Consider the following 14,462-nt stretch of genomic DNA (forward strand, 5'->3'; position numbering starts at 1 on the left):
ACAGCCTTTCCCTGAACATATTGCGCTGCTATGATAGGGAACAGATATTAAGTCAAGAGCAAAGATAAACCTAATATCCAAGACAGCTGCCATTTCCTTGTGACACATAATGCTGCTTTACTGTTTGTGCTGCCTGACCACAACCCTTTTCTGATGTGCCTGCTTCAGTGTGGTCATGGTCAGAATGGGGAGCAGAGGGCCACAATGCAGAAAGCTGAGCTGAGACTGGACCTGTAGAAAACCCCACTGTGCACATTGTGCAGGACCACTTGCAGCCTAGAGGTAGAGTGTGACAGCTAAGATTAAATCTAAGCATATTTGTGCAGACTCCAGTGCAGCAGTTTTCTCCTGTGCTGAATCAATAGTTTGAAAACAAGATCTTTGTTGCTCTAATAAACAAAACTTAACTTAACAAAACTGTCCTGCTACTTTTCAAAGTTCTGTACAAATATTTACCTGTGCTTTTGCTATCTACAGGATCTTCCAGTGAGGTGACAAAAGCACCAGGCTGCTGAACAGTGCCCTTCTCAACATTGTGCTAGTGTCTGAGATATACCCTGGGCCCCCAGGGCTGTGACCTTGCTGAATGACAAGGTCACACTGGACCCAGTGTGGTAGACTGTTCTGTATGAAGAGTGCCTGAGTCTGCTTACAAAGTAGGGGACCTAAATGACAGAGTGATACCCTTAACAGAGAAGGGGCATCTTTTGGGGTAAAGAGTGCAAAGTAGCTAATGCACTTTTAAATCTACATCCCCCTTTATACAAGAAAAGAATTGCTCACAGCCAGCCACCAGCAATCTTTGGTTTAAGGTATATGGATTTTCACTGTTTTGATCTTACTTCATGTTACCATAGCAATTTCCCATATACATCAGAGATAAACACTATCAGAGAAAAATACTGATGGTGAGACGCAGTAATGACAGAACAGTCTTGTAAATGAGATTTTAAAGTTGGACCGGAAAGAACTGCTGGAAATGATACAGCAGGAAACACTCCTTTCTGCAGAGCTTAATAGGTTTGTTCTCACTGAATGACTCTCCAAGGATAAATTTCTCCCCTGCACGAGCCACTCAGCACTTCAATGTGTCATTATGGGAAACTGCTGCATGTAACTGAGGGGCTTTTTATTGCTTTGCTCAAGACTTGAAGCCACCAGGCATGGGCATATTCTGGCACTTGTTCTGATCCTGCATGTTCACAGCACTTAGGAACAAGCAGCAAAGGTCAAACTGAGATCACAGAAGAGTCAAAGCATCCAAGTGCCCTTTCACAGAGGGGAGGGCAGAAGCTTTGGCTGGCACATAGTCAACAAGGTGGCATCTGACACTTTCACACAAAGCACCGGGTCTTGTTTTTTCATGGGAACCTTTTGTAAGAACTTGGCAAAGTTTGTCCCAGACTCTGAAGTGACTGCTCTGATTCACAGCTCTTCTTAAAAGACTTTGCAGGAGCAATCCCATTCACTTCTCCTCCCCATCACACTAAAAGCTCTGAAGGCTCCACAGTCGATGAGCACCCATAAAATATAATTAGCCTTTGCCAGTGCTGAATGCGTCATTCTTGAAATGACAATTTCATTGATTTATTAAAGACTTTCTCCTTCCCTGGGACCAAACAAATGGGACTGAGCATCAATGCAAGTCATTAGTTATGGCAGTGTTACAAATGCCTGGGCCCCAGATAGTCAACGTCTGCTTTCCATGAAAGCAGAAGGGCAGAATTTACAACTTTGCCTTTTCAGCCCTGGACAAAGCTCCCTGCATCAGGACCAACACACAGCCCAGGCATTTCTGGCATCTTCCTAGAGGCACAGCCAGCCAAGCCTTAGCAACTGCTGTCTTCTTGGACGCCTTCTGGCTGTCACTTGCTCTTTGAAACCCAGACCCAATGCACTAAATTAAGGCGCATTCCACATTACCATTTTAATGTCTCAGCTGGAAGCAGGATAACAATAGAGCCCATGGCATTGTGTTAGCCTTTCATTTGAAAACAAGAGGAGAATGATGGGCTTCCACAAACAAATGTTATTACCTTTCCAAGATTTATCTGTTCTCTTGATATGAAAGCAGCTTAATACAGAGAAGTTAGCATTAAATGAACATTTAACATTAACTCCAGATACTGCAGATAAATCATGAGCTTTATTGTTCCAGCAGGACTCTCCATTGTTCTGAAAGCTACATAGCTAAAGAACTTGGAATCCATCACAAAGACAGTGAGTCTCCTGCACACCACCTTCCCCACTGGTCATCTCTGAGCCTGCCACAGATGTGAAATAAACATGAGCTATTTTTCAGGCAGTAAGTGTGAAGAATGCCAGAGTACTGCCTACCACAGGAAAGGAAAGGGTGATGAAGGTTGCCCAGGTTAGGAAAGCAGGCCACAATGATACAGGAAAACATTAAATGCTGAACAAATTGTCCTCATGCAGGTGCTCCTCTTCAGATGTATCCCAAAGCGATCTGCAGTTACCCAAGTGATACAGTAGAACATCACCATCACCAGAAGAAAACCCAGGTACAAATTAGCTAACTTTAGTTAAAAATGAAGTGTTTAATCCTTTTACAAGCCAGTTTTCCCCACATCCTCAGTGATGAAAATTTCCAATTCTTTTTTACCTAACCAGTCTCACATCTAAGCCCAATAGTCTCTACTGGCAGATTGAAACCTATATACAATGGACTCTGGAGGCGGATTTAGCACACAAAGCACAGATGTTGCCCTTCCAGAAGTTTCATCTGTAACTTTTTTCCTACTCTCCCCTCGGGAGGAGTCTGTTCTGCCCTACAGTTTTTAGTCAGAGATCTGGGGCACATCTTGTGCTCAAAGGCAATTACACACTGAGGCAGTTATTCCATGGCAGAGAAGAGACATCAGCATGTCTTCCATCAGAGACATGGAAAAGGGAAAAGATCAGCGTGATCTTTCTGGCCTTTCATAGAATATTGACTGATGGGAATATAGGCTTTCTATTTCAGAACAAAGGGTCTTTATCCAGTTTCAAACTATAAACTACTGCTAGAAAGCTTGTTTCTGTGGTTTTTCAATGACAGAATTAAAGAAAATTGCAATTATCTGCCAGGAATGTGTGAAGATAATGATCTGAGAAACCACGCAGAGGGTGGAGTGTTTTGTACAGGGATGAACTTTCCTGTGCCACTCACTCATCACCATGGCATCACAAACATCACACAATTAAGTCTCTGACTCTTGGGAGGACTAGCACAGTTGAGAAGCACAGTTAGAATCCCCATGCCTTATTTCCTCTTCCAAAGCCAGCTACATACCTCTCATGGAAAGAAGGAGGATTCATTTTACTGTGCACTTTCATTTTGCATTTTGCATTAGATGGACCATTCATTGTCTATCTGGTCAGTCAAGATTGGCAGCTCTTCAGGAACCCTGGTGTTGGTGCAGTGTGTACAAAACGGGAGTTCAGTCTTGACTTGGGCTTCTAGGCATTATCTCAGTCCCTACAGAAGGGACAACATCACCAAGTGATGACATATCAGAGGCACAGGGAATTTAATTGACTTTTCCAACCTCAGCTAGGAAGCCTAGCAACAATACACCATGTAGGTGTAAATACCAGTCCAACCTCTTTGCAGATTTATTCTACCACTTGCACAGGAGGGACACTGGGCTTCGACATGGTGAGTTTTAGGAAGCACACACTGGAAAGTGCACAGTAAGAGGAAGGTGTGGTCCCAGTACTGCTAGGGAGAAGAGCAGCATCGGTTAAGTTCCTTATGCTGCCTCCTCCCTTCAGAGAGCTGTGAAGGTTTGCCCCTCATTGCCCAGCACTCCAGAAGAGCTTTAGACTTTTATATACAATTCAGAATTGATTTTAAAACATTTATTTCTGAGCTGAATCTGCTGCTTTCTCCTCCCTCTCTCTGGGGAACCTGAGCTGTGGTGAATCTCTACAGTTTGTAAGTACTCACCCTGCATGCATGAATATGTAGGTTAGGTACCTCCAAGCCTGAGCACGGAGTTGAGGATGGTAAAGTAATGCATTCTTCAGGTATAAGGGATGGCTGACTTGTAGCACAAATCTGTCTAATACCACTCCGTTGTAAAGAAAAAAGGCAACCTAGAAAATCAGGGAGATTCCTGGGTTAGGAAATGCCTTCTCTCACTGAAAAGCACTACTTTGCAGCCCAAAAGCATGGAGAAAAAAATCAAATGTACAGTATTTTTCTCCCACTTGACAGCTTCACACAGCAGGAAAGTTCCCCGTTTGAGGAATCTGCAACACATTGGTATAACTCTATATGAAACTTTCTGTAACACACCAGCCACTGAGTCATAAGAACTCGGCACCCTACTGATCAGTGCCATATTATACCCTTCTCTGTGCTCGACTGCATTACCCAGCAGCTGTGCAAAGATCTCATTTTGGCAACAAATGAGTAGGTCAGAATATTTAATCCAGTTTTTCTTCTCTCCTTTTTCTCTCCATTCACAGAACAGAGGTAACCATATAGGAATTTTTCTTCTAATTCCATTACTTATATTACCAGTTTCCCTATAACTGTCCAGATTTTCACTCCTCAGAAAGTTTTGTTAGAGTTTCCCAAATTCTGTAGTTCCATATACAAATCGTTTCAGTGACTAATAACCATCCTTGGAGACACACAGGATCACAGTCTCCACTTACACACATATACAGATAAGCCAAAATGGCCATCAGCTTTGTGCTTCTCCTTGTCTGAGTCCAAATTAGTCCCAATCCAGCCCTTGTTCATGCCCCAGCAAAGCTTTTGGCAGTATGAGGTGGTTTTCCAGAGAGACTGCATGAAGGTACTTGCCTCTACAATAGTGATGGTTATCATGAACCAGGGTGGAGGGCAGAAGGTGTAGCTGTCATAGTACCACTTGCGGTCTATCTCTCGGGGCAAGGTTTCATATGCAACATGCCGGATGAGCCTCTGAGAAAGGCTCAGCCCTGTCTCCTCCAGCAGTGCCTTGCTGCACAGCCTCCGGTTCCCCTGCAGGATGGCTTGCCGGAAGCTGTTCGACCTTTTGTTGCTCATCTGGGTAAAAAGAAAAGGAAGAAACCATGAGGACAAAGCAAGGCCTGGCACAACCATCCTGGGAGATTACTGAAAGATCCAGGCAGACAGGAGAACCACCACTGGGCTGGTGCTTTAGGAACCACATATCAGGATGATTACAGGGTGACCTACACGGGGTGCAAGCAAACCAAGTACCAGGGTCTGCTATTAAGATGCCAATAAGTGAAGTTAGGACAGAGAGGAGGCTGCTGATGCACCTGGCTGAGCTCTGTAGCCCATTCTCCAATCTTCCATCTACTATCTTCACCATCAGTTATCATGATCCACACACACTCCTGTATTCTCCTTCCCTCAGCTCCCCCTGCTCTACAACACTTCCCTGCACTTGTCATCTCTTGGGGCAGAAAATTTATTGAATGTAGCAGCAGGTACACTCACAGCATCTAACCCTTGTTGGCAGGAATTAGCTCTGGGCAAAGAAAATTATCCCTTTGTGTAAAACAAAGCTGCATGAGCAACAGCAACAAACTAAACTGGTGTACAGGCTGCCCTACCTGCTGTAAACTTGCAAGAGGGAAGGATTTCTTCTTTTAAAACAGTTATCCTCAGAGGGGGCAGGTTTTGGGACGGTGCAGGCTTTGGAGGATACAGCCGATGTGTATGTGCATTATCGTCTTACATGCATAGAATGAGCTGTCTCTTTCTGAGCATACACTTTCTTAATTTGGATGCATAATTAAAGAAATGCATTTGCCAATCAGGCAGATGGGGTTTTCTGCCTTGCCTGCGGCAGGGAGGGAACAACAGGTCTGAGAGAGCTTGCTCCAAGATTGGGATAATTGCTAATTAGCCCTGATGACAAACAAACCTGCTGCATCGGAGTCACTGGCTGCACTGGCTGCATCCTTGGCAGGGAGGTTTAAAAAGGCTTACTATGCAGAAAGACCACTGTAGGGGTGCCTTTTACAGTAAAAGGCAGCAAAGCAAACGTAGCAGCCTGGTCCTCCTTCTGAATGAGCTGATAACTCATCTCGGAAACCACTGGCATCTTCAGCCTGCCAGAACCAAACAGGAGATGACGTCCAACAGCACTGCCTTACAGTTGTCTTGGATCACACTGATTTCAGCCAATATCCCAAAGCCAGCAAAGCCCAGAGCTTGTGCTCTCAGTGCCCAGCAGCTGGGTAATTGTTCCAAGCTGGACCAAGCTGCTTAAAACACAGTAATCACTGCAGGGAGCCACCTCCTGTTAATCACTGGAGGAAGGCAGAGGGGCATGCAGGGTGACAGCACTGTGACCCATTCTCCCAGCAGCTGCCCATCCCTCCTCAGCCTTCCCTTTGCAGCCTGTCCTTCCAGTGCAGAAATTCACCAATGTGAGCAACACTGACACCAACTGATCCATTGCCATTTTTTTTAACACTGGGAAAAAATCTGGTGTTGATCTTTTTCAGTTGTTTTAGTGAGGAAAAAAGGCTCACCCTAAAAGCTCTCTCCTTGGTATCTCTCCTTTGCTCTCTTGTTTCCTTTGCGCATTGATAAAACATTTGTAAAAGAAAATTTCTGGCAAAAGAAGCAGAAAAGGTAGAGAAGGAAAAAAACATCTGTCCACAAAAATCTTTCTTCCAGTTTTCTCAAGTCAGGTTCTGGAGGATGGAGTCCTGTCCCAGGATAGAGCATCTACTGGGTATCCAAATTCATCAGCTCTTTAGCAAAGAGGCAATAAGAAAACTGCCTGCAAGTTAAATGCAGCAGGTTGTGAACTGCTCCAGTCTTGCAGAACATACGGAGATATCCAGATAGCCCTGCAGAGAAGGACCTGGGGGTACTGGTTGATGAGAAACTGAACATGAGCCAGCTTCAGTGTGCACTTGCAGCCCAGAAAGCCAACCGTATCCTGGGCTGCATCAAAAGGCGCACAATCAGCAGGTCAAAAGAGGTGATCCTGCCCCTCTGCTCTCATGAGACCCCACTTGGAGCACTGTGTGAGGTTTTGGTGTCCTCAACATAAGAAGGACATGGAACTGTTGGATCAAGTCCAGAGGAGACCATGAGGACGATCAGGGGCTGGAGCACCTCCCGTATGAAGACAGGCTGAGAAAGATAGGAGGTACCATGCATGAAGAGAGATGGAGGATTAAGTCACTACTGCTGCTGTCACCAGCTCTTGATGAGAACACTATTCTGTTCCTCAGACTGACTTTGGAAGACTCAAATCTTCCCAAACAGAGTCTCTCATGTATGGTCACAGTTTGAATGACTGGATTTCAGAGTTCCACAATATTGGCATTTATGTGTCAAGTATTTAATCATCAACTGAAAGAACACTGGGCCCATTGTTGGCCTGCACATTATTGCAGCACCAGAAGCTCAGGGCAGTCCATCCCATTTCTCTTCATGTAATTGATCTGGGACTTCTTTATTGAGCATGATATTAAAACTTCATGCAGATGGGTACAGCAAACAGTATGTGGAGAGCCAAGGCAGCATTGGGGAATAACACATTCCCTCAGTCTTTCGTGCCTTCAAAAAGTTATTATGCAGAGAGAAAGAAATTTCCCTTGTAAAACAGCCAAACTGACATGACTGGTAACCATGTGCAGCCACCTCTGCCCTTTGGTATTACCACACCAAAACAAAACAAAGCTTACTGCTACAGCTCTGCTCTGAGGGTGGGTTTGATACATCTGCCAGAAAGGAAAGTTTTTCCTATTTAGATTATTTGAACCTGTCTTCAACATTGAAAATGTCAAACTTTAGGAGAAGAGTCCTTACCATATAGTGGGACTGTGCCAGACTTTGGTGAAGTACAAAGCCCTGCCTTTGTTCAGCACAGATACCACTATAGAACTAGTGTCAGATAATCTGCAACTTGCAATGGAAGCTGTCCATTCCCACTGGCAAGCCTGTTTCTCTGTGTTTCTTGGCCATCTGTACTACTGTTGCTGCCTCAGATAATCAATAGCCAAGTAAGTCATGTAGCATTTCCACATCTCCAGTTTCATGGCCTGTGTGGGGCACATAACCCTTTTTATGTTTTTTATTCAGCGTCACTTAGGAGGTTTTGAAAAACATGGATTTCTGCCCATTACATGCTGGCATCTTTGAGCATGCTCTACAGCTATTTTTAAACACATACAACACTGTGACAGGCAATACGTTCAGCTCTCCAGCTCTGATCTTCCAAGACACAGAACACTAAATCAGAAGTTAGCACAAGCTTTTTAAAAGCCTCTGTCAGCTCCAGTTTTATAACCCACTTTACTCACAAATGCAGCCTCTCCAATCAATTTTGCTTTCAAGATTCACATTTATTTCCTTCCCTCGCTCCCCACTTCTACAAAATGCTAATGTGGGTAAAGACAGCTCCTCATAACATGCATAACTCAGCATCGAGCTCATCTGCAACAGATGTTCATGTCCTCCGAGCCAACCTGGTGGCACTTTTAACAAACAGCATCAAATGGGAAAACAAAAAGCAAACACCAACATCCTGTTTTGTTCTGACCAAGCAGTGGTTTACTCTGGGGATTGGAGAAAAGTTAGAGGCAGGAGAGATCAAATGAATTATGATGGTTGCTGGCTGGGATTTTCCCTGCTCAAGGTTTTGTCTGGACCTCTCTGTTACATGTGCCAGGCTTAGACCTTCCAGCTCTTCCATTAGAAAAGGTAAAATACAGTCAGGTTTCAAGGTTAATTGCAAGAACCCGGCTTGCAGGACAAGATTAACATTGTGGTTCAAATATCATTGTGTGAAAACACAGCAAGCTTGAAACTTCAAACCCCCCAACACACATTCTACTTTCTATTGGTGCTGAGAAGGATTCTGCAACTGAAATTAATCCAGATTTAATCTTCTGAAGCATTGTTTTAAATACCTTAATAGCATTTCCAACTCGTATGTATTTTAGACACACACACAAAATAACCATTTCAGCTGACATCATGCTTCTCAAGTTTCAGCTGCACTTGACTGAACACAGCTGAGGAATCACGGTTAAGGATGGGAATTTCTATGCCAAGTTCCCTTTTAAGTGGCATAAGGATTATTTGCCAGACTAGTTCGCCCAGAAGAAAGTTCCTTCTGCTGCTGCTACACGTAGCCAGTATCTAATGGACTCGAATCAATGTATTAGCTGAACACACTCCAAAAATCAGCTCTTGCATCCCAGTTATCAAATTCCAAGATACTCATCTGGCCCTCTGACAGCTTTTTTTTTTCCCCTCAAGAGATACACATGGCTCTTGGAACGTCAAAAATCACCAGTTTCTTCCAAAATGGGAAGGAGAACAACATGAAGGCAGTGTGAGGCACATTTATCAGGAGGGGTATGCAGCTCCTGGCAATGCTCCCTGGAGTAACAACTTTGCACTTCAATACACTTTAACACACTGAGAGGCAAGAGATGGATAAGGACATGATCAAAAGGGCACTCCTTCTATTAAGAAAACCTCCTCCTTACAGTAGGATAATATTAGATCAAATACTGCAGTAAAAGTTTTCCAAGCCCTTTTAAATTAAATATTTATTATTATACCTCTGAATAAAAGCCAGGAAGAGAGCTCAGGACACAAGTTTCACTTTCAGCCAAGACAGTGAATCAGGGACAGAGGAAGCACTTAAAGGGGTGTCCTACTGGAAACTGAAGGACATCCCAGAGGACTCTAGATGGGAGTCCCCTTGATGTTTGGCAGAGGATCTGCCCTGGTTCAACAGCACAGCTAATTGGAAGCACATAAAACCTGCAGCTTTGCCTGCAAAGACTTTCCAGATTAGAAACAGTGAGAACAAAACTACAACCAGCAGACAAAACTACTAGAACTGAGGTTCTGGGTTATTTTGCAATAGCCTTTGAAGAGTAAAACACTAGAAATTTAGAAGAAGGATTTACCAGAAAGAGGAGATATTCATTTGGGCAAACTTTTCTCTTGCCTGGGGATTTCAAGGATTGGAGATTTCAGCTTTATTGTTTATCTTTCCAGTGGCTCAGGTAATAAGGAATTATATCCAGTTCCTACAAAGCCCTGTTCACCTCAGCGTTCTGTGCAGGCTGTCAGCTGGTGCAATAAAGGACATGCAAGTGGAATTTATAGCTACTTTATGGCTGTGCTACAAAGTACCTCCTAGTACCATTAAAAAAATATTAAGCAAACCATGGTTTAAGGGACTCCCTCCCCTCCAAGAATACACTATGTAACTTCTTAAAGCTCACCTTCATGAAGAGAACAGAGCCCTCCTGGTGCAGTCACACACACACTCACAAAGCCAAAAGATAAAACTCAACATTTTCTCTTTTGAAAAGTTCTCACTCTGTAGCTACAGCTCTTGCTTCATTGCTCCCCTCATTTCAGCTCAAGCCAGGCTGGAGGCAGTATTCCAAGCGAAAGTGTTACCATTGCAAGCACTGGCAAGAGTTACCTTTCAAAGCAGAAAGTATACCCATGAAATATCTGCAGGCAAATGCAGTGTCCTCACAAGGGACAGAACCAAGCCTTGCTTCTATCACTGAAGTGGCTAATAAGAACAAATGGCCTCCGGCCATGCAGTATTGAAGAATGTCTTAAGATGGAATGGATTTTGCTTTAGTCTCAGTATAAGCTGTGATTTACTTTTCTAGCAAAAGTTGCTTTATTAAACACAAGGTACTGTAAAACTTTTCCTTGTCCAGAGCAAGTTCCCTACCTGATTTTCACAGCAAGAGAATATAAGCTCTCACCACAGCTGAACTGGATCCATATTGCCCCCTCCATCAAGCAAAGTAACATCTTAGAAGCTAATATTGCACCCCTTCACTTCTACTCACATTGTCTGTCAAGAGGGTGAGGAAGGAGATCCAGCCTGTCCAAAGCAATAACGCACATTCTCAGGCAGAGAATACAAGGAACATTTAGCCAGAGAACAGGTAACTGAGTTTCTCCAGGGAATCACTGGTCTGCTCTTCAGCTCCGTTACAGTTCACAGGATATCATGTGAAGCAGTCCAAGAATGCCAGCAGCAAGTGCTGTTCAGCAAGGATCCCAGCAAATAACATCTTGGCTATATCACCTCCTGGCTCACCTCCTCTCTAAAAGCAGCAAAGTTAGTTAAACATCTTTGTTCATTATCTCCTCCTGTGGCTTATGCTGTTCAGAGCCAGAATTTCCACTGTGCATTTTTAGCATGTCTCTTCACACTCAGAAGAGCAACCAGACAACAGACATGCACAAGATGTCTCCACTTGTACAGGAAACACTTATTATTCTGCACTGTTTCAGACGCAGGATAAGCATCTGAAACTGCTTTCTGCCATTCTTACAAGCTCCAGTGTACAAACAGAAATGGATATGATTGCAGCATTGTGTTTTACAACTGCATGCAAGGAATCTCATACATATCTGATTTTTTTTCAGCCCTTTCTGTTTGCAGATCACACCAAGACTCTTCAGCTTCCCTAAATTTATTCATTACTTAAATTATTTACTGAAAGATTTCTAGGATCCATTCTCATCCTGTAAAATTTGTCATTCCAGGAATTTCAGTTGCTTTGCTGAGAACAGACATATGTTTTGTGTAGGTCTCCTGATTGAGGTAAGAAATCCTAGAATTATATTTCTGGTGCATCCAGAAGTTTATAACGTACTTTTGACATCAGAGGATAAAGCAGTCCTTTAGTTTAGCTAGGGGATCACAGTGTTTGAGAGAGCAGAGAGTGTTCTTGGTGGTCCTGATGCTGTTGGAGTACATGGGGGTGAGCATTTTTTTACTGCCTTCTCTGGGACATGCTGTAACTCGGAGGAAACAAAGTGTTAACACTATTGCTCTGTGCAGTTTGTGGCCTGTAATGCCTTCTGGAAATAATAATTTCACAGAGTTACAGCTGCTTCTGTGGTCACAAATAGCATCTCTCAACATCAGACTCTCTAGTAAGTAGCACCCTGCAGAAGAAATAGCATCACATTATGTCAATGTTCCAGGGAACCCATCAAAGATCAAGGGTTCTACAAGGCTGAAAAAAGAGCAGACTCTCCCTGCTCAATTTTTATCAACATTAGCAAAGCTGTGAGAAAAGCCGGAGAGAACAGCATATCTCAGGAACTGACCATTGAAGACCAGACTTCTCCTGATGTCCAGTGCTTAAACCCTGCTCTGGGCTGGGTTCTGCGAATCTGAGCCTGCTTGTACTGGTTTTAGCTGGAACACAGTTAATTTGTTTCATAGTAGCTTGAGCAGACGGCTCACAGGCTCCTTACATCCCCGTGTTTGGAAAGCAACCAAAAGAGCTGCTTGTGAGACACACAGAGGAGTCTGTTTCCTTCCACACCTCTGCTCTGTGCTTTGCATTATGACTGCGTTCTATTGCATCTCTGATACCCAACCCCACTCCTGCTTCAAGGCCTTTCCAGTGGCCAGAGCTTTATTAATGCCATTTTACCTCTCACTCAAAGTTTCAGTACCTTAAACACATTTGGGAGGCCATGAGATTCTCTGATCATGTCAGAGTACTTGTTCATGAATATTGATGGAGAAAAGGAAAACACACACACAAAGAGCCATGCCCGAAAAACCTCTGTGGATTCCATAAAAGGTCAGCCTTTCCCTTCCCCACATCCAGCACCATCATTTCTGGGAGCAGATCAATTCTTGCTAAGCTATGGAAACAGACAATTTAACCTGAGCAAAAAGCAGAGATGGCTGATGATCATCAAGCACAAGCATGCACTTCAACATCACCACACATAGCTTCAGGACTGACAGCTATAAAGTGAAGGAAATCACTAATTCCGCAGTGGTTCTGTGCCAACTGTTCTGTTTCTTTCCATTGGGAAGCTCAAAAGGCAGGTTTGGGAGCAGGAAACTAGGGAAAAGAGAAGGAGCCCTAGAAAGTTTGGATGTTGAAAATCAATAGCAACTAGAGGAGGAATCAGGAGATGCCATTTGTAAGTAGTTTAATGTTCTGGCATTAGCATTGCCTATCGATTAGAAAGTGCAAAAATATGCAGATGAGGATAGAAGAACAGAAAAATCAATGGCTTCTTTACAGGAGTCATTCAGTAGTAGTGAAGGAAATTTGCCATTTTGCAGAAATCACATCAGGTGGGTGTGAGCTGGCACCATCCCCTATTCCCCAAACGAGGAGGATGCCCAAACCTTCCACCTCCCACCTGCCTCTGCAGCTTGTGCTGCTCCCCAGCTCATGGAGCAAGGAAAGAGGAGAGGAAAAAGCTCAGGTCTGTTCCTGAGCCTGTTGCCAACACGTTGGCTGGCCCTAGGCCATCATTTCTGTAAAAAAAATTAGATGATACCTCTTCCTGCTAGCTAAGTGTTGTGCAGCTCAATTAGTGAATGCTGGCATGGTACTTTGAGTATACCAAACCGTAGAACAAGCAGCTGTTACTATAAATACCTTGACCACACTGTTTATTAAGCTGAAGCTGAGGGAAACCTCACAGTAGTTGTGATCTGCTTAATAGTGGCTACATCTGTTTTGCTGTGTACCTAAACACATGCAAGGGACTAATAAGACAGCTTGATTAGATACAGCAGATCTGTGTCACTGCATCACAGTAATTTCACCTTCACACTGCCCATGGCCTAAGTGAGGCTGTGACCTGGATCCTTGACAGCAGTGCCCTGTTATCACACTTTTCTGATTCATGTGAAGACAGGACATATGGAAGACACTTTCTTTCTATCCCCAAACCACATGTGTGAGTGACCATGACAAATGGAAGGATCAAATCCCCATGTTGACTGCAAGAACAGAGAGATGCAAGTAATTACACTCTGCATCAAGAACATATCCAGCTTTCCAGTGAAACCTTGGAGATGGCACTGACTTTGTCACACAGGTTTTTCTTACTGCTGGACTGAATCTGCTGGGATTCAGGTGTGGAATGCCAGAGCAAGAATAGGGCAAAGCCCCTGAAATGTCCACTGTTCAAGATACCTGTCTTGCAAACAGCATTTCTAGGCCACCCTAAGCATCTAACAATACATGTCTACATCTGTGTTGACTCGCCAAACTGCCTTGACAAGAAACAGAAAGATCCTTTCACTAATTGACTCATTAGCAGAGATAGAAGCATCAGCTCATGACTCACGCAGTCTGAGACATCTCACCTGGGATAAAATGAACATGACCTAGAAACACTTTATTCCTGTTGCTCTTGATGCCTACAGCAGTGCAATATGACTCCACCCAGCAAGTCAACACAAAGTTATCTATATATTTTTGTCTGGAAGTGGTGAAATCTCTAGATAACACAGGAGACATCCAGACTGACAGACCTCTGCTTGCAAACAAATGGGGCCTTACGACAGCTATGAACTGATACTGACAGCAAAAGCCTCTGAACAAGTAGCAGCCATTGCTTCATGTTGGTCTTCAAACAGCTCCCGCCATTTCTTCCCATGCAAACTTGTTTCCCTGGAAAACTCGGCAGCAACTTGACTCTTGGC

The 14,462-nt window shown here is 43.8% G+C and overlaps 1 protein-coding gene across 12 annotated transcripts in view; it reads right to left on the reverse strand.

The window, feature by feature from the left end:
• The window catches only part of RHBDL3 (rhomboid like 3), a 67,177-nt gene that overhangs the window by 12,710 nt on the left and 40,005 nt on the right, over window positions 1-14,462 (reverse strand). For all 12 annotated transcript variants that reach the window (XR_009963597.1, XR_009963599.1, XR_009963598.1 and 9 more), the window contains 2 exons: window positions 4,817-5,041; window positions 3,950-4,098 (listed from right to left, as the gene is read on the reverse strand). Coding sequence is in view for 9 of the 12 variants with exons in the window: in XM_062612699.1 (XP_062468683.1) it covers window positions 3,950-4,098; window positions 4,817-5,041 (374 nt within the window). In the remaining 3 variants the exon portion in view is untranslated. The remainder of the gene's footprint in view (window positions 1-3,949; window positions 4,099-4,816; window positions 5,042-14,462) is intronic.

This window comes from Pezoporus occidentalis, unplaced genomic scaffold (assembly GCF_034315485.1).
Source record: "Pezoporus occidentalis ecotype Australia unplaced genomic scaffold, CSIRO_AGI_Poc_V1 ctg160, whole genome shotgun sequence".
NCBI lineage: Eukaryota > Metazoa > Chordata > Aves > Psittaciformes > Psittacidae > Pezoporus > Pezoporus occidentalis.